Raw genomic sequence first — 23,280 nt, forward strand, 5'->3', positions numbered from 1 at the left:
CCTCCCAAATCTCCAAATTGCTTAGTTCTCGGTAACACTTACAAAACTTCTTATTCCTCAGAGTCCTCTTATCTTTAAAAATATTACTGATAGGTGTTCAATGATATTAAACATTCTTAACCTGTCAGGTAACACAGAGTTCTATAATAAAAGACACTGCAGTAGATAAGAAGAAAGAAGATATATGACATGTAAATGCAAAAAATATAGGTGTCATGGGGGAGTTAGAGGTTACGACAAAACATAAGTGAGGGGATTCATTCCATGAAGACTCAAGATAAAAGTGGGAGTTTGGCAAAGCTGTATGTACAGTTGCATGGAGAAAATGATTTAGTTGAAGATCATTCCATTAACAGTGGGAAATTCAGGGCCCACAGCAGATTGCCATGGTGGGGTAGGAGTGGGGACATCTTCTAATCACATCTCTTATGCCACTTCAAACTCTGAAGCAAATTAGATGGGCCATAGGTATGATAACAATGATGATCATCATGAAGGTATACTTCAACAATACTAGAAACCTTACTGAATAGACAGAAATTGCAAGGGGAAAAAAAGAACTACTAAACAGATTGTTTAAGTCAGGAAGAACATACTGCCTTTGCATAAGCCACCCAGGAAAAGCAACTAGTTGTTACATTAATGAAAATCAGAACAATCCAGAGACCTGACTGCTTTGTTGTCCATAACATTTGAGAATTAGGCCAGGTGTTTAAATAAATAAATAGATAAATAAATAAATAAATAAATAAAATATAGTTGAATGCAGCAAGGTCAGGAAGAAGAAGGAAGATCGAAGATAAAGTAGCTTTTCAGATAGATAATGTAAGGGAAAAAATTGAAGTTAAAAAATATTATATTCACACGCAATTAAAATTTTTTTTACTTTTTTAAAGAAATGTATGAATCAAAGAGGTGCATACAGGGATCAGCTAGCAGCTTTGTATCATAAAATAAATACACAGATACATTTGGATATATATATGTGTATATATATATATATATACATCTATATACATAAATAAATAAATAAATATAAGGAAATATGTTATTGTCTGGGAATCTGATAATGGATAAGTATAAAGTCTCAGAGACTTCCAAGGTTTTATATTTTTATCTGATTTTTAAAAATTCAATTATATTATGTTCAGAAGGGCCACCTTATAATGAGAGTTTGAAAGGAAAACACTGAATTAGGAAAGAAGCATTAAGAAACAATAATTCAAGATGAAGTAGAAATCATGTGCATTATTTATTTTTCTAGGATACCTCACAGCTCCTGGCTAGTTTGAGAGTTGTTGTACAGGTCATAAATTCCTAGAGACTGAGGGAGAATAACTGAATTATCCATCTATTAATCAGAAGGGAAAAGGGAGCCCTGGTAATTAAGTAGCTGTCACATGCACTTCAATACCCCGAAAGAGTAGTGCAAACCATCAAACAATCAATTTGTAATCACACAGAACTGAGAACAGAGCTCTGAGAACAGAAGGACTGACGCGCCTTTCAGAGAACAATTTTGTTTCATGATAAAGAGACAGGAGGGGGAGATAAGAGGGACTTCAAGAGAAAAAGACTGAATGGAATTCAGCAACATATTTTCATCTTAAACCAGAAATTCTGTGAGCTGTTGACCTCACTATTGCAGTGTAGTGTATGGTGTCCATGCAGTCCCTTAAAATCATTTGAATTAAAATAGATTTTGCTTCACAAATTAAACACTCCTCGTATCCTACAGATAGTTGAGATATTTCCATCTACAGTCACAAAGGATTCCACTTCTTTTGATGAGTGCAAACCTGATTTCGCTCCATTTTATAGGACTGTCATAATATTGAAACAATCAGTATGGCTCTCCTATTTTTTGAGACAGCACGTCTGTGCACATAAATAATCTTATCAATCATCTCCTAAAAAATGCCTTCAGGAGAAGTCTTGCCAAAATAGTCACTTTGCTCTTATAATGAATGATAGACTCAGTCTTGGCCACCAATTTATCCTATTGATGTGTTTGGCATAATTTCTCTAGAATGAATCTGATGAATTTTATAATCCACCATAAAAAAGGAAAAACCGCTATCATCCCTAAATGCGGTATACATTTACTTGATAATTCATTTCTTCAAAATTCAACGGCATTATTTATCTCCATCAAGTGCACATCTCCAAAATGAGTATTTTATTTGAGGATCTTAGTGTTTTCACACGGTGATCACTATTATACTTCCTTTTGTCTTAAGGAGAAAGTACCTAATAATTCAAGATTGCAACATTCATCAGGATTTAACTTTATACTGAAGACTTTTTAGATAAATTCACTAGTTCAGTATTTAGCTATATCCATTAATGCTTTGACAAAACTGTATCACAAAATTACTACGAAAAGCCAAATTAGTTAGAAATTGAATGTAAAAATAGCACTTTCACTTTAAAAAATAATTATAAAAAGAGAAAACAATAACAGCCTATAATTCTAACATCACTATAACCTCTTTTCTCATTAAACATAAATAAATACAAGGCAAATAAAAAATAAAAGCTCCCGAGTACTTTTTAAGTATATTTCATGTAACTGTCCAGAAATATTCAATGCAGAACCAATATTGCTATTTTTTTATTTATTCTTATCTGCTGCTAAAATATGTAATATCCTAGTTTTAACTACCTTAATTTAATAATTTTTTGAAATCGTTCCACATTAGCAGATATAAATATGCATAATTCTTGACTAACACATAGTATTCCATGGTGAAGATATCATAATTAGTCAACTAGATATGAAGATACTAGATTTTAGCATTGACTTTGCATTGAAGACAAAATAATCCTGTTGAATATTTATATCAAGAATTGGCTGAGCCACAAATAAAAATACAATTTAAATGATATATATTTTTTTTTAAAAATTCAAGTACGCATGAGAGTTTTCTCAAAATCAAACAGAAAAGAGATGCCACCCAGTCAGCTTATTTTGGAGCACTAAGGAGTAAAGTTTTAGGAGAATTAAATGAGATAATGTTTATAAAACCTTGTCTGCTAGAAAATAATCAGGGCTTAAGAATATTTGGAAGCAGCCTGGAGATGGTGGTAGAGAGCCACTGTGGGAGGCTTGCCTGATGCCAGGGGAGCCAAGAGGAGTGGAAGTAGATTGGGGACCTATGAGATTGGGATGGACCAGAGGAAATATTCTCAAGGAGAGGAAAATGGCAGTTACGGTCATGAGGTAGAATGGGTGTTTGAGAAAAGATTAAAGCAAAGTGCAAGCTGTTCTCAGGAGAGTGAAGCGGAACAGTGCACTTGGAAGTAGCTGACAGACAAGAGGCTGGGTGATGCAGGGAAGGGGAGAATGAGCTGGAAACAAATGAGAGTAATGAGAATCACTTCCTTTATCAGAAATGTGGACACTTTCTATAGAGAATTCTTGCCAAATATGAGCTTTTTTTAAAATTCTTAAGCCATGAATGAAGTCTTAAGAAATATACGATATAGAAGAAAATACATTCTTTGAGTTGAAAATACTATCCCTCTAAAAAGTTTTTCCAAAATCATTGATTTCTCCAACAGTATTTCTTATTATACAAACCCCAGCCCAAATAGTGGAGAAGAGTGGAACAAACTGAAACTAAGGTTCTTGTGGCTCTGGAATGAGATGATATAATGTAATGTAATATATTATATACACTTACATAATATACTAAATCTTTCATTAATCCCCATGGGATTCTCATTACTCTTTGTAGAAAAATTGTTAATACACACAAAAAACCTCCCTTCCAGTTTGCACAAGGTAAAAAGAGATAGCACAAGTCAAAGTATAATTTAATTACTAGACCTAAGTGATAGAACTTTCACTGGCATGAAGACTGTAAGAACTCAAAGTTCTACATACTGTAAGTGCTCTCAGTAAAGGCAAGAAATACAAATTTTAAAAAATACATTCTCAAGAAAAAATGTTCCACGTCACTCATCATCAGGGAAATCCAAATCAAAACCACAATGAGATACCACCTTACACCTGTCAGAATGGCTAACATTTACAACTCAGGCAAAAACAGATGTTGGCGAGGATGCAGAGAAAGAGGAGCTCTTTTGCATTGTTGGTGGGAATGCAAGCTGGTGCAGCCACTCTGGAAAAAAGTACGGAGATTCCTCAAAAAACTAAAAATAGAACTACCCTACGACCCAGCAATTGCACTACTAGGCATTTATCCAAGGGATACAGGTGTGCTGTTTCAAAAGGACACATGCACCCCCCATGTTTATAGCAGCACTATCAACAATAGCCAAAGTATGGAAAGAGCCCAAATGTCCATCGATGGATGAATGGATAAAGAGGATGTGGTGTATATATATATGTATGTATGTATGTATATATATATATATACACACACATATATATATACACAATGGAATATTACTCGGCAGTCAAAAAGAATGAAATCTTGTCATTTGCAACTACGTGGATGGAACTGGAGGGTATTATGCTAAGTGAAATTAGTCAGAGAAATACAAAAATCATATGACTTCCTCATATGAGGACTTTAAGAGACAAAACAGATGAACATAAGGGAAGGGAAATAAAAATAATATAAAAACAGGGAGGGAGACAAAACAGAAGAGACTCATAAACATGGAGAACAAACTAAGGGTTGCTAGAGGGGTTGTGGGAGGGGGTAATGGGCTAAATGGGTAAGGGGAATTAAGACATCTACTGCTGAAATCATTGTTTCACTATATGCTAATTTGGATGTAAATTTTAAAAAATAAAATATAAAATTAAAAAAAATACATTCTAACATCCAAAGAACATAATTAAAAAAAGAACACTATCCATGTCAAATACTTTATTCATATTTAATTATACCCCCAAAAACAATTGACTAAATTACATTCCTCCCTTCAATAAATTTTTTTTCTGTGCAATCTAAGAATCTCTATGAGATATTCAGATATAAACTACAAAATAATCATTTAATGTATAAGGAATACAAGCATTATAATAAATATGATCACACAGAAATATGTAAACAGTTTCCATTATTTAAATTTATTTAATTACAGTATGTACGTGTTATGGTTAAGCTTAATTTGCTAATAATATTTTAAATTAAAAAAATTTTTAAGGTTATTTATTTATTTTGAGAGGGAAAAACAGTGCAAGTTGGGGAGGGGCAGAGAAAGAGGGGGAGAGACAGAATCCCAAGCAGTCTCCGCAGGGTCAGTACAGAGACCGACAGGGCTCAAACTCACAAATCGTGAGATCATGACCTGAGCCAAAGTCAGACACTTAACTGGCTGAGCCACCCAGGTGCCCCGCTAATAATATTTTAAATGAACTTATCACTCTTGTGGTAACTAAACCACCTATTTTCATGTGGAGTAGGCATATTTGTAAATCACAAAGCGTAACACCCTATCTTTCTTTTTGCAGATTGTTGAAAATAAAATACACTAAAACATTCAATTCCAAATGCAACCCAAGCCTAGTTTCTAAAACAATCACCAGCGCTGGAAAATCAAAGGACCAATTCCCAGCCAGTTATACTGACTACTGTTATATACTACGAAGGGAGATTTTTCTTTTTCTTTTTTAAGCCTGGGAGATTACTTCAGAGTACAGTCATTTATAGGAAGCAAAGGAAAAGAAAATGTCAAAGAAATTCTAGACAATGTGAAAAAAAAGGCAAAAAAAATTTTCCCCGTGAGTTTCCCCCACCCTGACAACACACAAATAAACAGTGCCTCCAACAGACACATATGGCAGTACCCCATTCTTACGTACACACACACACACACACACACGAGACACTTGAAGGATGGACATATTAACGTTGCTGAGGTATAGTATTTAATACATTAAATTCATGTTTCAATGAATCTTTGTGTAGGCATTCACATTTTACTGAATGTCTTCACTTTGTAAAACTAATAAAATTAAATGAAAAAAAATAGGATACTTGACAAACAAGACATATTGGATAGAAGGTAAATAATACTTAATTGTTGGTAAGCCCAAGTAAAGCAGAAAGGAATAAAGAATGGTCAAACACCAGAGAATGCTATCACATTTCTAAAACATCAAAAAGGATCAAATTTATTTCTAACAAACTAAAGAGATAAAACTGTCGTATACTCTAACCTCTGTGGCAACGTTAAAACTGAAGTAGTCCATTCAAGACCTGGGAAAAGAAAGCAAGGATGAAAGAGGCCATTATGCTTTCACAACCATTGCGTATCAAATACCTTTTTACTATATGCTCCCCGTCCCAGCATGGTAGTCCATCGGCAGCAGCTAATTCATTAACGCAGAGCTCATCAGCCAGGCCTCCATAGAACGTCCTGTACAGTCTAAGGCTGTTGATAAATTCCCTGAATGGGAAAATAACAAAAACAATCAAAACCAAAAACCCATAACAAATGCCAGTATAAATGGCATAATTTGTTGTGTGTGAAATTTAGAATGTAACTTTTTTTAAATCTTCACTGCTTATTTGTTATATATTCGCAATACTTTTCTAACAATCAAGATAAATACTATACTTTTTTAAAAAAGGATGTATTAAAATTTCCTCTTTTGAATCAAAGTTTTCACAGGGGATGAGTGTTATATAACTCTAGTCCAAGAGTTGTGAGGAGTACACACACACACACACACACACACACACACACGTCCCACTTTATATAGTATCCCTAAAAGCTCTTACTCACTGTGGCATCTGAACCACAGTGACACTAACTACTTTCTTACCCATATAGAAATGTCAGAGGCTCTTAACAAGTTAATTGATTGCTTATTAATTAAAAGTTTATTAAACTTGGGTGATTTTCCTATCTGGGTCTTCTCTTTGGTGTATAAAAACATAAAATAATATATCTTTACTAAGATGAAAAAACAGGTATTTAATATATTGCAAAAGCATGAAAATAAAAGTTGTTGGAAGATATAGTATTTAATACATTAAGTTTTTTTTCTCTCACAGGAAGTACATCTCTTTCCCCCATCAATTATGGGAAGGGAAAATTCAACAAAAAAGTAGCTTGCTTTTTAACTTAAAAATTTCCAACTTTTAAAATCAAAGCTTTGATGTCCCAGGAACCTCAGTTTTAGCATTTCAAAAACTAAGTCCTAAAAACTACCTTTTTGAACTTTTTTACATAAACCATTGCTTTGTTGACAACGAAATGAAAAGCCACTAGTTTAATAAAGAGGAGATGTCCCCTGGGCTAGAAGACAGGGGCAGAAGAAAAGCAAACAGAAATCTATAGGTTGAATAATTAAAACGTAGTGATTATGAAATTGCACCCCCCACTGATATTTGTAAAATAATTTCTTTAAAAATGAGATCAAAGAGGAGGGGTTGCTCTAAATTACAGCTGAAATGACCAGGTTTTTAAAAATCAAATCTGATTTTGACAGCACTGATGCTCAGCTATATTTCTTTAATGCTTATGTATTTATTTTGAGAGAGAGCATGTGCACGAGAGAGTGAACGTGTGAGCTGGGGACGGGCAAAGAGAGAAGTAGAGGAAGAATCCCAAACAGGCTCTGCACAACACAGGGCTAGAGAACTCAGGAACTGTGAGATCATAACCTGAGGCGAAATCAAGAGTTGGACGGTTAACTGACTGAGCCACCCAAGCGCCCTTGATGCTCAACTGTATTAATTTTATAATTCTCTTTCTTACTTGTTTTCAAAGAACTATTTGTGGAAGTGGCTGGAGTTTTAAGTAACTACTCATCCATAGGTAGGATAAATGTCATTTTCAAATATGTAACATTCTGATTATCACAGAGATCAGAAGTTTCCACAGCAAGTGTTTGGTGAGTATTTAACCAAATTTTTAGCAAAGCTTCATCAGGAAAGTGATAACAAAATGACTAGGATGCATAAATCTGACTCACTTCCAACTTATGCTCAATCCAAAGAAAAAAAAAAGTATGCTGTATTTTCAAACTAGCACAGTAACCACTTATTTATACTTACTGATGCTTTAAGTTGGTTTCCTCTCCTAGAAAATAAGTTCCCCCATGAGGGCCATATTCCTACTAACTGGAATGCATGAACAAATACCAAGTCTCATGTTGCTACTAAAACATAATTGATGAAGCCAACTGATTCTTTCCTAGAGTGATGGGGTTTAATAAATAGAAAGGTGTGTGACTCCTGTCCTGAATTCTGTTCACTATAAATAACCACCTGTTTGGAATCAAAGAGTCTTCTAGAAATGAAGAGGCCTGTCAAAACAGCTAGAATGTTGAGATCTCCAAACTGACGGTATAAAACTGGATAGATATTTCTTATCAGCCCCAAACCTAGTCCTAATCTCAGTGAATGGTGCCTTCACAACCAATAGATCATCCTGGGAAAAGCTTTCATCTTTCTTTTCTAGTCCTCTTTCCCAGTGCTACTCTCACAGCCTTAGCTGAAGCCCCTATCATCTCTCTGGAATGACTGCACTAGAATGGCATACCTCTAATCTCCTCAACAATCACGTCTCATCCTCTAAGAGCTACCTCTTCAAATTCAAATCTGATAACCCCCAGACTATGTCACTCACTTGCTTAAAGCCATCAATGGTTCTCTATTCTCTATAGCATCTTGGAAAGGCACATAAGGCACTCTCTCACCTCTATTTCGGCAGCAAGTCAAACCATACTTTAGGATTCCACAAAAGTGAGATACCTGCTGTTCCCCAAACACACCTTCATGCCTTTGCATGTGTTCCCTCTGAAAGCAACATATCATAGATTTCCACTCATTCTATAAACCAGCAGCTATCAGTTATTTGTCACAAACTACTGAACACTATTGAGTACCAAGCTCTGTGTTGGCACCATAGCTAAACAAGACAGTCCCTACCTGCTAAGAATGCACTTTCTGGTGAAAATGCACAATAATAACACAGTGTTTATAGTGCACATGTGAAGACAGAGAAGGAATCAGGAAAAATGTACAAATAAGATAATACTTTCATCTCAGTGTTTCATGCAAAAAAAAAAAAAAGGAAGCAAACAACAACAACAACAACAACAACAAAAACAATAAGAAAGGTAAAGAGGAAAGAGAATACTGACACTCATATGCAGTTTAGCTCGTGGGAAACGGGCTTATGGGAATTATGTAAAAAGGTAGGAAGAGGCCAGTTTGTAATCAGCCTTATTGATCATCAAAAAGTGTTTCCATTTTGTTCAGAAGGCAGAGGGAGCCATTAAAAGTTTTCCAGCAAGCAAGTGATGGCATCATGATAGGATCATGGAAATAGGTAGAAAGTCAGTGAGGTCACTCAGGGGGCTATAAGCAAGACTCAGGGGGAGAAAATATGAGGGTGTGGAAAAAACATCTGTCAGTGAGCATCATGGCAAGTGATAGAGTTGAAAGACATTAGAAATCTAGAATTGACAGTTAATGTAAAAGTTATAATTCCTAATTGTCTTTTTCAACACCTCCCCCCAAGTGACTGAGGGGATGATTATTATCTCAGTGTTATTCACTGCAATAAGAAGTAAAGGAAGGGTGATACAACTCTTTTCAAAATCCCACACTATTCTTAGGATTGCTATTCTCCTGCTCAATATTTTTATCTCTCTATGGTGCATATCACTTTCTATTCTAGCACGTCATGTACTTATTTACTATGCTTTATTGTTTCTCATCTGTCTCCCACTCCAGAATAAAAGATTCAGGCAGGCAAGGATTTTTTTTTTTTTGGTTTGTTTTGTTTACCAGTATAGATCTTAAAACAATTGTGAAGGCATATAGTAAGGTCAACGATGAGTAATTAAATTAATGAACAGGTTAAAACTAATTAATTAATAGTTAATTCTATTCCCAACATGTTCGGTTTGCAATTTCTTTGGAACATATGGAAAGAGAAATCAAGTAGAATGCTACTTTCAGACTTACTATGTGTAACATCATCTGGGGATCTTGCCAAAATGCAGGTTCAGTTAAGTAGTTCTGAGGTGCAGCCCAAGATTCTACATTTCAAAGAAGCACTCAGATGATGCTAAGGCTACTGGTACAAGAACCATGAATACCATGGATGTTTGCTGTTGGATATGTAACCTTGGAACCAGGGGATTGGACATGTGACATGAGAGTCATTATCTACAGAGGTGGTAACCAAAGTCATGAATGTGGATGAAATCTCTCGGGTGAATAGCACATAGTAAGAAAAAGTCAAATGGACTCAGAAGTAGAAAGAGCAAAGGAAGAAAAGTGTCAATGATAAGAGCTTTGAACATTAAAGAATAAGCAAATTTGAACCTAGAGAGATTCTCCACAGGGTCAAATGCTATTATGAGAGGTTACTTAAAATAATGAAAATGTCCTCTCTATGTGGTCACTCAAAAATTCATATGTTGAGACAAGGCCTTTAAAAGGCAAAAAAGCTCAAATGGGTCGTACAAATAGGTTCTAATCCAATATGACCAGTGTCCTAATAACAAGAAGAGATGCTAGGGGCGCATATGAGCAGAGGAGAGGCCATGTGAGGACACAGGGAGAAGGTGGCCATCTGCAAGAGAGAAAACCCTCAGGAGAACCTAAACCTGCCAATGTCTTGCCCTTGGACTTCTAGCTTCCAGAACTGATGTCCGTTGTTTAAGCCACCTGGTCTGTGGCATTTTGTTATGGCAGCCCTAGCAAGCTAATACAGTAATTAAAGCATCTGAAACAGAGTAATGGACTTCAGATTTGCAGTATGAGGAGTATTAAAGAGAGAGTGAGAAACTAAAAGTCCCAAAGACGAACATGAAGAGAGTTCTGGTTGAGCATATGTTTGTCTGTTTGAATATGCAGGAGAGTTGAAAATATTTGTGTATGAAAGGGAAGGAGATAACAAGGGTTTGTAGTCATTAGCTTGTTCCCAAATATCCCAATTCTCAACATTCTAGGCTTAAAGTCACTCTGAAGCTTTAGTATGTGACTTTAGTATGTGACTAGCTCTGGGTTCTAGTAAATGTAGGCAGAAGTGATGTATGTTCCTTCTAAGCTTAAGCTTTAAGAACCAATGTGGTTTGGCCAGCTTCTGTTTCCCTCTTCCCAAAGACTGGCAATGTTTCACAGAGATGCTGCTTCATCATTCTGAGGCATAAAGCAGGTAAACTTGAGCAGTGTCTCTGCTGGTCTATGATATTCATAGGTTGTGGGGTCACCTGCGTGGCTCAGTGGGTTAAGACTCTGACTTTTGATTTCATCTCAGGTTATGATCTCACAGTTTGGGAGTTTGAGTCCCATATCAGGCTCTGCACTGACAGTGTGGAGCATGCTTGAGATTCTTTCTCTCTTTCTCTCTCTGCCACTGCCCTGCTCCCTCCATCTCTTTCTCTCTCTCTCTCTCCCTCCCTCTCTCAAAAATAAGCTTAAAAAAAATAAGATGTGCATAGGTTGTGAAAAAAAGCACTTTTTTTGTCCTAAACCAATGATAGGTTGGGGTTGTTTGCTACCATATCATAATTCAGTCTTTCTTAACTGATAAAAAATAGAAAAAGAAAATTAAAAATTGCTAGATTTCACATTCTAAAAAGAAGAGAGAGTAAAAATTATCAAAAATTGAGTGATTCGTTTTGGAGCAAATCTCTGAGACTGAAATAACGGAAGAAAGACTGAATGCTGAGATGAGTTTTCGTTTATAAGGATAGAAATGTGAGGAGAGCTCCTACTTCAGAACTTTATATTCTGTGTTTGGAGATTCTTAGGTCACAGAGAGTAAGAGTGGTGTGGCAAAAAAGTGATTGCAAGAAGGGCCGGTGGGGGGCGAGGGGGGGTGCTACATCGGATACAGAAAAAATTGAATTGGGAAGTGCAGGCGATAAAGCACCAGTAGCTATAATGAGGTTAAAAAAAAAGAAAACAAAAAGATTTATCTACTGCCACAGAGCCAATTAATGTTGGTCCTATTACAAGAATCCATATTTCAGTTCCCAGGTCAATGCTTGGACTACTCTACACCATCATGCCTCCTTTTCAAGTTTTATATGAAATGTCTCAATAAATAAAATATTCTGTTCTTTGGATGATTCAAAATTAACTTGCTGGAAGGGTGACTATATCCACACAATTATTTTTCTACAGTTATGAGAGTATTTCCAGTTAGAACCAGGAGCATAATAAATGCAGGGAGATGGTAAAAGTTCCAGCTAATTATCATTGAGGGGCTATGTTATATATGTCGGTTGCTTGCCTTAGTCTTAAGACATCTTACTTAGTCTTAAGAGTAACAGAAAATATTTTTTAAATATTAAATATTTTTTTAAAAATAGGAAAACATTGCTTGTCAGAATATTTAGTCAAAGCCTGTATGTCAAGGCCATACACAAATTAATAATTTCTCATTTGGGCCTGTGACCATTTAACAAATGATATCCCCATCTAGCTTTGCTCTCCCATCTTCCTTTCGATGCATGTCCCATGTTGTAACCAGAATTGGCTTTAGAAATCAGTCCAACACTTTACTGCTTTAAAACCCTAAGGATTCATTGGCGCCTGGGTGGCTCAGTCATTTAAGCTTCCACCTTCAGTTGAGGTCATGATCTCACATCTCCTGGGTTTGAGCCCCATGTCGAGCTCTGTGCTGACAGCTCAGAGCCTGGAGCCTGCTTCCGATTCTGTGTCTCCCTCTCTCTCTGCCTCTCCCCTGCTTGCGCTCTCTCATTCTGTCAAAAATAAATAAATATTAAAACCCTAACTATTCAGATAAAATGTCTTCCCATGGCACATAATCTACCCACTCTCCACCCCTTAACTTCCCATGACAGCCCCCCCTTCCCTCCACTCACACATACCAGCCAACACCACACACATATACTCACAAGGCATAAGATATTTCAATATTTACGGGATAAGATTCCAGGTTAGCACATGCAGTTTCCTCTGCCCTGGATCGCCTTCTCCTCCATCATTCTCCCAACCTTCTGCCTGTCCTTCAAGATTCAGCTTAAAACTCATCTCCCCTCCACCTCCTTGCCTGACCAGCCTGTGCAGTTTTATTTGTTCATCCTTGTTTCTTGCACAGCACCAGGCATCTGTTTTTCAGGCCTGGCTATCTGATATTATAACCCCTTTGTTTGCACATCTGCCTCCCTGATTAGAGGAGACATTTGATAAAGGCAAGAGTAATGTCTTCTTCACATCCCTACATTTTGGATCACAGTTTGGTATCTAACAGGCCCTCAGCAAATTCTTGCTGGTTTGGTCCCAGATGCAGTTTTTAAGAGCTTCCAGAATTAGAAATTTCTAAAAAAAATACATTTTTAAAATGATAACAATAATTGAAAGTCTTTAAAGGATACATTTGACCTGGAAACTAAATTAGGGGGCCCATTCCTAGACTGTGGAGAAATATCAGAGAGGCCTTCCTCGTGTGTTGCATTAGAAAATGGAAGAAATCTGGGGCGCCTGAGTGGCTCAGTCAGTTACACATCCAACTCTTGATTCTGGCTCAGGTCATGATCTCATGGTTCATGAGTTCAAGCCCCGCATCGGGCTCTGCACTGACAGGGCAGAGCCTGCTTGGGATTCTCTCTCTCCCTCTCTCTCTGTTCCTCCCCCACTTGTATTCTCTCTCCCTCTCAAAATAAAAAATAAACTTAGAAAAAAAAAAAGAAAATGGAAGAAATCTACAGAGGAAGACTGCAAACTGTGCCAGACTACACAGGCTCAAGACAGATTGTATATATATATGTGCTGCTGAAATTAATATGTAGGGACACAATAATATTTAGTCATATAGCTCTGTAAGATAGCTATCATAATTATCACCTCACAGATATACCGTGTTACAAAACCAGAAAGAGCCATAGATCATCTGTTCCCATGGCTCTTTGTCCTAATTGTACACTGTCATCGCCAAGAAAATGTGTAAACTGCACACCTACATTTCTCCCTCACTCAGATGTGTTGGTCTGGAGTTGGACCTGGGCACATGAGTGTTTCCGAAATGTTCCTATAGGATCCAAATGTATGGCTGGAGTTGAGCACCTGTGATTTAGACCTCTTCTTTCATTTGGAAACTAAGGAAAGTGAAAACCAGAGAAGAAAAAAAAACAAGTGAAAATGACTAACTTACTTACTCAGGAATTTGATTATAGCAGGCCTCGCTATCTTGGTTTCATTAATTAATTAATTAATTAAAATGCCATTGCTTAGCAATGTTGGGCTGATACTGAATATCTGATAAATCAGACTTGAATGAACCTTTATACAGAAGAATATTTCCACCTGTTTCAAAAATTTTACAGAAATTCTCATGCTGTTAACAGAACACAATTAGTCCGATTGTTGGACTAGAAGACACAGATACAACACTTATTTCAGCCAAAATCTGCACTTAGAAGGCAATTTGTTTAAGCAGGATTTATCTGTATATTTCTACCAGTGTGAAAGGTCTGATGCAGAACGCAGTGAGCGGGGCAAATTCTGCTTCCTGGCTAATGAGCGGCTCTGTTCACTGTGCTAGCACAGAAAAGACGGAAAGGGCCGCAGCACAATTGATCATTCATAGCTTGCAGCCTTGTTTGCCCTAAGCTTACTAAAGGCGAGGGAGAAACATGGACCAGCATAGTTATTGCTTCATTGCTTCCCATGCCCTTGAGGCCAGCAGTGCCAGAAAGGTCTCCTGATGTGTCACGTGGTAAAGAAAAAAACTATGAAAGGAAATGCAACTCACCCTGAAGTGTCATTTATACTTTGGGTGACACAGGAATGCCCAGTTCCTACTATAAAATTGAGCAACACTTCTGATTGGCTGTGTCATCAGTGTTGACTTGAGTCATTTTTAACGATAAAAGTAACATATCTTTGCATAAATGGTACAGTGATCAAAAGGCACACGAAGAACAAGTTAGTATGTCTCTCCATAGTGTGTCTATCCCTCCCTCCTAAGGTAGCCAGTGTTCGCAGCCTGGTATGCTTTCTTCAGCTCCTCTATGTGCATGATATCTAGCAACCCAAAACAGACAGAGAGAAAGAGAGACATAGTGATGGTCTGGTTTTACAAAACTGGGACCAAGCTATATACATGTGCATGCAATAGGCTTTTCTCACTTGACAACATATAATGAACCCATATGAGATTAATAAGTCTAGATCTTGCTTATTTTTCGATAGCTGTATAATATTCCATAATCTGAATGTAGCAACTCTACCACAATCTACGAAAATATTCCACTAAACTAATTTACATTTTAATAATAAGGCTGATATCGTCCTCATATGTATGGCTTAAAGAGTGGCAACCATGTGTTTCAGACTTTGCTGATTTCCTCTCAGGAGCCTTTTTCACTTAAGCATATGGCTCTGATTTTACATTTAATTTTGTATTTCATTACCTCTCAATCTTATGGCTTCATATAGCAAGAATTTGTTGCAATTATAGAACATTTATAAACTGTCATTTATTGTACTTCCTCTCCTTTTTTGCCATTGAACACAATATAAAAGGGACTATTTCTAATTTTGACCAAAACTAATTATCTGGAAAGGTATTGGAGAAGAATCTTGTTTTCAAATGGAACTTCTCTCTGTGGAATGTTTCAGACTACACGCTTCTTTATTTAATGACATGTATTGATTTTTTTTACCCCTAAAGTCAGTCCACAAATAATACAGAACCCAAATTAAAAGCAGTGCCTCCCATACTGTTTGAAAATATCTGTAGAACAAAGGTCAAATGTGCAGTTTGCTGGTTAATGGCCTGAGGCAAAGTTAAGGTTAATGTGGCACTAATGAGCAGGCTCAACCCTGTAGAGATGTCTGACCACAGTTGTCAAACAGTAGACATTTAAAATGTCAGTCTCCAGCTCAGCAGAGGAAGTATATAATTACATGTTTCCAGATAAGAACTATTTTTTCTTACATATTCTGAATCTATATTTAATAAATTTATCTTATTCTCAACAAAGTCATTCCATTTGACAAAATATTTTTTAAATCTTCAAAATAAAAAAAAATATTTAAATTTCTATTCTATGGCAGTAACAGTTCTTGTGCAAATGCTTGAAAGTCATTAAATGTATACAGTCAAATTAGCTAGAGGGAGAATTGAAATCTAGTTACCTGGTCCCTTTCCTTAGACTTTGCAATGCATGTAGAGATTGTGGAGAGGATCAAAAGACCTTAAAAACCTATGCAGTATGAGGCACCAATCATCATAAATATAAATGTGTTACAATCACATTGCACTCATATTTGATTAAAAAGATAAAAAGTATTTTTCCTAAAAGAGTAACTCATAAAGTGGATTCTCTGAACCCCACTTGAACCTACTGGTGGTTATGGAAGCTGGGACCAAACAATCCCCACCATTCTCAAAAGAGAAGAATTTTTTTTTGTTTTTTTCTGACTAAATGATTCCAGGTTCCTTCCTCCTCATAGGAAGTCTTGTTCACGCGACATGATTTCCCTTCCTTAGAAGATTTACTATGCTTTCTCAATAAAGCTGAAGGGGTTAAGATGGGCAGCAGGCTGCAGAGCACGGGGTCACTGAGGGGAGAGGAATGGGAAGGAGAAACAGTAAAGGACCTTGGAGACATGCTAATATCCTCAGATATCCTCTGCAGAGGATTCTTTTTTGACCTGTGCTGTATGTTTCACACTCCATGGTGGTGATTTTATACTAGTGCTGAGCTGAACATTCATAGCCATCTATACAATTAGGACAGACACCTCTATTCCTCACTTCTCAGTAACTCTCCAAACCCAACACATTGCCATTTAATGTCCCAGTAAAAAGCACCCTTTCTGAAAGCATCCTCCTTTAAAAAGAGTGATTTAAACCTGATGTCAAAACTCAGTTTTCAAAACTAACTCTCATCTCATCTTCCCATGTTGTAAAAATGTACCTCAGAAAGCACTGGCTGTTCTCCATTAAAAAGCACTTTAAACAAAGATCTTAACTCATTTATGAAAGTAAACACAGGACCACATGTCCAATATTTAAACAAATCCGACAGTATTGAGGAAATTGACCATCCAGCCCAAAAGAGAAGAGACATAACTTTTCCTGCCTCATAGTTTTTGTTCATTTTAATTAAATATGCAATTATTTATTCAGTTATGCTGGTTTCAGAAAGCATGTTATTAGTTTTTCAACAGGAAAAAAATGTCTAGGACATGACTGGGTCAAGATCAACAAGAATATTCAGTCAAATATTTGCAAATCTAATGATTCTAGCAAACTTCATTAATACTAAGATTCATTATTTGAGTAACTATATTTTGAGATTCAGCATTTTAGGTCAAACCTTGAATATTACTGTCTTTTGCAGTAAAGTATTTTCTGTGGTTACTGACATTTTAACTATAAATTCCATGACTGAGAGGATATGAACGTATTTTGTATAATATTTTCCTCTCTCAGCATTAGCAGAAAACTAATTTAAAAAAAAAACTTTCCCTTTAATAGTCTGCCAATAAATGGATTTCTTCCTCATTCCTTTTTGTCTTTTTTTTTCATTTGTGATTTCTGTCATCTATTCTTTGTCATTGCCACCCACCAACTTACCCAATGGACAATATATTTCTGGTATAAACTGTTCTTGCTGGCATCTTCGGTTACTGTATAACTCTTACTGCGAGTACTTGTGTTCCTGAACTCTGGTATAAGTATGTGCTTTAAGTTCAGAAAATCTATAATTAAAAGGGTTCAGAGAAAATGAGATATTTTCATCTTTGATTTTATTCTTATTATTCTAGTAATTCTCATTTTAGAAAAAAATGGCTCTTGAAGGTTACATGTAACCCAGGTTTTATTTTGGGTGGCACAGAATATTACTGATCAGAGCTGAGTAATGTATAATTACCTTTGCTTAAGTATAACATCTAAAATATTATCCATGTGATGAGAATTATAATAATACATCCTTCCATCATGATTATTCATACATCGGTTTGTTTATATAAAGCTTAGCTTACATTGGACAATGTAGATAAACCAAATACAATGAAGATTAGAAATCCTTGGAGTTTACTCAATTTGTGGGACCCCAAAGTTGCAGTGCCCATGTCTAACAAGATTCTTGCTGAAGGAGGCTGAAACCGACCCAGCAAAAGGAGCACCTTAGATCTTCAAAGTCATTAAACAGAATGAAGCATATTTTTGAGAAGAAACCTGGATGTGAAAGTCTTTAACTCTAAAATATGGGCCTAAATAAAAAGAATCATCCTGAAACTACCCCTGAACTTTCTTCAGTTGTACTTCCAAGGAAGAGGTTCCACATATGATTCTAGAGACCATGATGGGCCCTGGAAATGGTGTGTCTTATAGTGAAGATGGAAAACAAAAACAAAAAAGTACAAAAAAACAGTATGCCCATCAAAGGATATAATCTACCCTAGAAACACATTTCTCCTATTTTGAGGATAATTGTGGAGGAATTGGCAGCTTTGTCATTTCCTTAAATATGCAAAGGGATAAAAATGTAAATATCCTGTTCCTCATTTTCCCCTATTAGCTATATGCATCTAATTAAGACACTTCCAATGCCACTGAAAGGTTTAAACTGATGGAAATGTTTTTGCTATCTACACAAAACCAAGTGGAAGAAAGTGCTTAGTATTCTTGCTATATACTGAGCACCCATGATGCTTCTACATACAATTAATTTTGCTAGTTTAATAAAAGAAATGAGCCTCACTCATCATCCTGATTTAGACCCCATAGATTCTGCTAAAAATTCTGAGATAGTTTTTATACACTCCTATAAAAATGATCAATTTCAGTATGACATGACTTTCAATCTTCTTCACCTCTTCAAAAATTGAATGGAAAAAAGTGGAAGCTGAATTTGCAATTCTTTTCAACTCTGCATATGTTTACTGGCCTTCCAGAGGATAGAAGATTCACTTTTTGTAAGGGGAAAGAAAAGACAGAAAACATTCTCAGGTATATTAGACAGGGAGAATTTCATTCACAGTTTGATTTTCTTGATTGAGGGATATTTTGAGCCATATAAATGGGATAACCCTACAGTCTCAATTATAAACACTACTGAGAAGCTCCTAGCTCATTTAACAAAGCTGCTACTGGGAAATAGAAGATTTTTGGAGAATCAGTTTGAAAACTGTCCGATTTAAAGATCCTTCTTCCTATGGCTAAGGAAAAAAACGTGTATTTTTTTTTATTCTTTGTGTAATGAGAAATTTGAGGAGATTTATTTCTACTCACATTAACTTAAAGTTGAGAGCCTCAATATGACAGATGTCACAAATTAACTTGAGGATCAAAGCATTATGGACCACTGATGTAACTTTGAAGAGTTTAGAATAAATCTCACTCTCCCTGATATAAACCTACCTTCATCTAAGCAAGCAAGTTATAAGAATTCTAATTGCAGTCAGTGATAACTATACAAATCTGCTTTCTAGAATTTTCAATAAATTCTGCCATCAAAACAAAAAGAGTATCTGTTGGATACCATGCCCGCATAGCCACATCTAAGACAAACCACCATTTCAACTTCTAGTCCATACCTTTCAGTACAAATACTGCTTAATGTTAGTTTAGTTGTTTGAATTTGGTTTCAGATACATCAGGAAATGGTCACTAATTTTTCCATGAACATCTAAAAAGGTAAGAGCAAACCTCATTTTTAAAGGCTTTATTTTTAATATTAGTCTTAACTGGAGAAAATGGCTTTTCAATACACAAAATTTTGCATGTATTTGTTTATGAACTTTCCTTTTCTGGGAAGTTTTTATCAGATTCTCAGTGGGATACGTGACCCGCAAAGGTTAAGCACCACTAGCCTAAACTTTTGCCACATGTTTGTTCTGCCTTCTGGCATTCCTTCTTCCTGTGTGCCTGGTTTTTGACCCCCTAGGGTCCTGCTTTTCATTATTCATGTAGGTCTTGATGCTGGCCTGCCTGCCTCGGAGCTCACATTTCCTCAGTACTGCTCTGGCCTGGCCTCTTGCTCCCTCCCCAAAGCCCTGCCTTGGCCTGGCCTGCCCTGGGTACCTTCACACCCGCCACTCACTAAGCACTGTTTTAAATTAGCCAGAAATGCTCTCATTGAAGGGAACATGACTTTTATTTTAGTAAATTAAACTTACAGGTAATAAATAATAATGGCACCTCAAAGAAGCACTAACTTCCTTTTAGGAAATAGGTTGGAAATTGCTTTCCCCGGTCCTATAAACGATATTAACTTTTTCTCAGAGTTGACTTTTTCCTGACCTATGGATATTTTCATCCACCGAGTTTATATATATACAATTCATCATCAAGCCCAGTATGTCAATACTGATTTAACCATATAAACACATACACCCAGACACACACATCAAGAATTTTAAACATTAATTAATTTTGGTTTCACTAATAAAATATTGTGCTAAGTAAGGTTTGACCATGTAGCTATAAATTCATGTGTTTTAAGCTAACTGATCCTATGTGATATGTACTGATCCTATCTTGGCATTAATCCTAAGTAATATTAAGTGTTCTCCATTCAGATTATGTTTAAAAGTTTTTCCTATGCATAATTAACTATTTCAGTCACTTCACTGTGTTCTTTTGCAATGTACAGGGTAACAATTAATTGGCTTTCATGGATAGACACATCCTGAAACAGAATGTGCCCTGACTCATTCCCCTCTTTCAACTAAGCAATTTCAAGCATCCTTTTGAGTTCCTATTCTCCATTTAAAAACAAAAAACAAAAAATTGTTAATGTTCAAGTGGTAAAATTCCTATGCAAGTCAAGATTTCATAAACACATTAGAATAAAATGGAGCTGCCCGATAAAACAAGATTCCATTAAGTTCTGAAGAGAAAATTGAGAAAAACAAAAGCTCATAAAACAATTCAAATTGTATTTGTCTTAAACATTAAACATCCAGTATTTCCAAAAATTCTCCTTTCCCCACCTTCACATCAAAATCTCCTCTTACATCAAAAATATTTTATTTTTACTAAGCATCTAGGACAGTCGTTATTACCCCAATGCACAGCCATGCATATAGCCAATCCCCTTAATTGGCGCATTCTTAAATGAGAGGTTTGGCTAATTGGAATGCTTGCTGTAGAACAGATGGGGCACTGGTGTTGAGACTCTCTCTTAATTTATTGTCCTGGGGTTTTCCTAATTACCCGCTTAATTGGCACAGCCACACCACTTTGAAATAATAATGTACCGCTAATTATCACCGATTTAAGCTTGCTAATAGCTTATTCTTACCAGCTAACTTCAAGAAATCAAGCAGAGAGCAGGAACTGCCACAGGGAAATCACTCTGCCTGGGCTGGTTTAGACAGTTACATAAGTGCAGTGTCCTTTACAGCTGTGCTGATTTGGTTTCTGCCCCACAAGACTAAATAGTAATGTTTTTCTAGACATTTAAAGGAATGGTAGCTCTTCCTTGACTTTCTCAACTTTCAGAGACCTTTGTAACTGGTGTGTATCAATAACTCCAAGTCTCCAATGAGCTCATTATTAGCATTCTACATAAACAGAAAACAAAACAAAACAAAACAAAACAGGGCAGGTTGAACAAGTACAATCACATCACCCAAATATAATCAAAGGAATCCAAAGCTATGGTTTAGCTTCCTTCCTTCCAAGCCAAAAGACTGACATACTCTATACTTCAAGCTTAGCACAGCTGGTAGAGCCAAGGACAGACATGGATGTCCTTCATCAAATGTTAGAAATCGAGCAAGGAAAAGGGTATTAAATGGAAGGGTTCTCTTTTAAAATGAATACAGAGGAGGAAGGGGGAGAAAGAAAACAGACAAAAGGGTTACAGATTTGGGAATTCAGAGAGAAATACCTGTATTTAGGATAAGATACTATAATTTTGCCTAAGTTTACACCTATTCTGCATCTGTTTTAGGTAATTTTTCAGGTCAGATTCCTTAGAAGCAATACCAGAGGCAGGAATTTGGATGCAGAGGATTCATCAAGGTAGCACTCTTAAGAGAAAGGTAGTGAGAGAAATAGGATAGAGTGGGCAGGAAGAAGGTAAGTCAGGATGCAGTCCCAGCTTCAACCAGATTGTACAGGGAGTGTGGAAGCATGGATTGCATCACTTATCTGGCCACGTCACGTTGAGTAAGGGCAAGCCTTTTATCCCCCTGTGTCAGGCCCTGCTTACGAGCCTCCGCCAAGGGGGTGAGGCAGGTGGGAAGTTAGCCCCCTCTTTCAGATGGATGAGATGGTGTGTAGTCCTCCTCCATACAGACTAGAACCGACCTGTGTAACCTGTAGGATACTACAGAAATGACAGTGTGGGACTTCCAAGGCTAGATCATAAAAACACTGCAGCTTCTGCCTTTCTCTCTCTTGGATTATTTGCCCCTGAGGAAAGCCAGCTACAGAGTGAGAAAACTCACGAAGTCATTGTGACAAGAAAGTGAGGCCTCCTGCCAACAGCCCTGTGAGTCGCCATCTTGGAAGATAATAGCCAGTTCCACTCAAGGCTTCATAGGATTGCAGCCTCACCTGGCCTTGGTAGCAATCACCCTAAGAGACCATTGCCAAAAGAAACCCTGAGCCAAAACCCCATAGCTGAGCTGCTCCCAAATTCCTGACCTACAGAAAATTGGTTAATAAATAGTTGTTGTTGCTTTAAGCCACTTTGTTTTGGAGTGACTTGTTAAGCAGCAAGAGATAATGAATATAGATGGCTCCAATTTGTTAAGTGCAATTCCCCAGAGAATAAGGCAGCTGTGCATTATCAGCAACCAGGACAGAGCAGCCAGAAAGCAGATAAAATGGCCAGGTAAAGGGATGTGAGTAGGGCATCAGCAGCATCCACTACCGTAATTACCTCTCCTATGAAACGTTTCCATTAAGCCTCCCATACGACTTACAGTGTCATGTCGTGAACTCAATTATGGACATTTATATTTTTAAAAATCATAGCTGGCAACAACCTATAATTCTAGACCTAGTAAAATATTCTTCAAAAATGAAGATGTGTTCATAGGGCACCTGGGTGGCTCAGTTGGTTGTGTGTCCGACTTCGGCTCAGGTCTTGATCTCATAGTTTGTGAGTTTGAGCCCCACATCAGGCTCTGTGCTGACCACTCAGAGTCTGGAGCCTGCTTCGGGTTCTGTCTCCCTCTCTATGCTCTTCCCCTGCTCACATGCTGTCTCTCTCTCAAGAATAAATAAAGATTAAAAAAATTAAAAACAAAAAACAAACAAAAAAAAAACAAAATGAAGATGTTTTCAAACAAAAGTTGAGAGAATTCATCACCAGTAATAAGCAATGAAAAATATACAAAAGGCTAAGGCAAAATGATTCTAGATGGACACATGGAATAAAAAAAAAAG

The 23,280-nt window shown here is 36.7% G+C and overlaps 1 protein-coding gene across 3 annotated transcripts in view; it reads right to left on the reverse strand.

Moving 5' to 3' along the window:
- The window catches only part of GPC5 (glypican 5), a 1,417,426-nt gene that overhangs the window by 1,074,094 nt on the left and 320,052 nt on the right, over positions 1-23,280 (reverse strand). For all 3 annotated transcript variants that reach the window (XM_060636856.3, XM_060636857.2, XM_060636858.2), the window contains exon 5: positions 6,244-6,369. In XM_060636856.3, coding sequence (XP_060492839.2) covers positions 6,244-6,369 — 126 coding nt within the window. The remainder of the gene's footprint in view (positions 1-6,243; positions 6,370-23,280) is intronic.

The sequence above is a fragment of the Panthera onca genome, chromosome A1 (genome assembly GCF_046562875.1).
Source record: "Panthera onca isolate mPanOnc1 chromosome A1, mPanOnc1 haplotype 2, whole genome shotgun sequence".
NCBI classification, from domain to species: Eukaryota; Metazoa; Chordata; class Mammalia; order Carnivora; family Felidae; genus Panthera; species Panthera onca.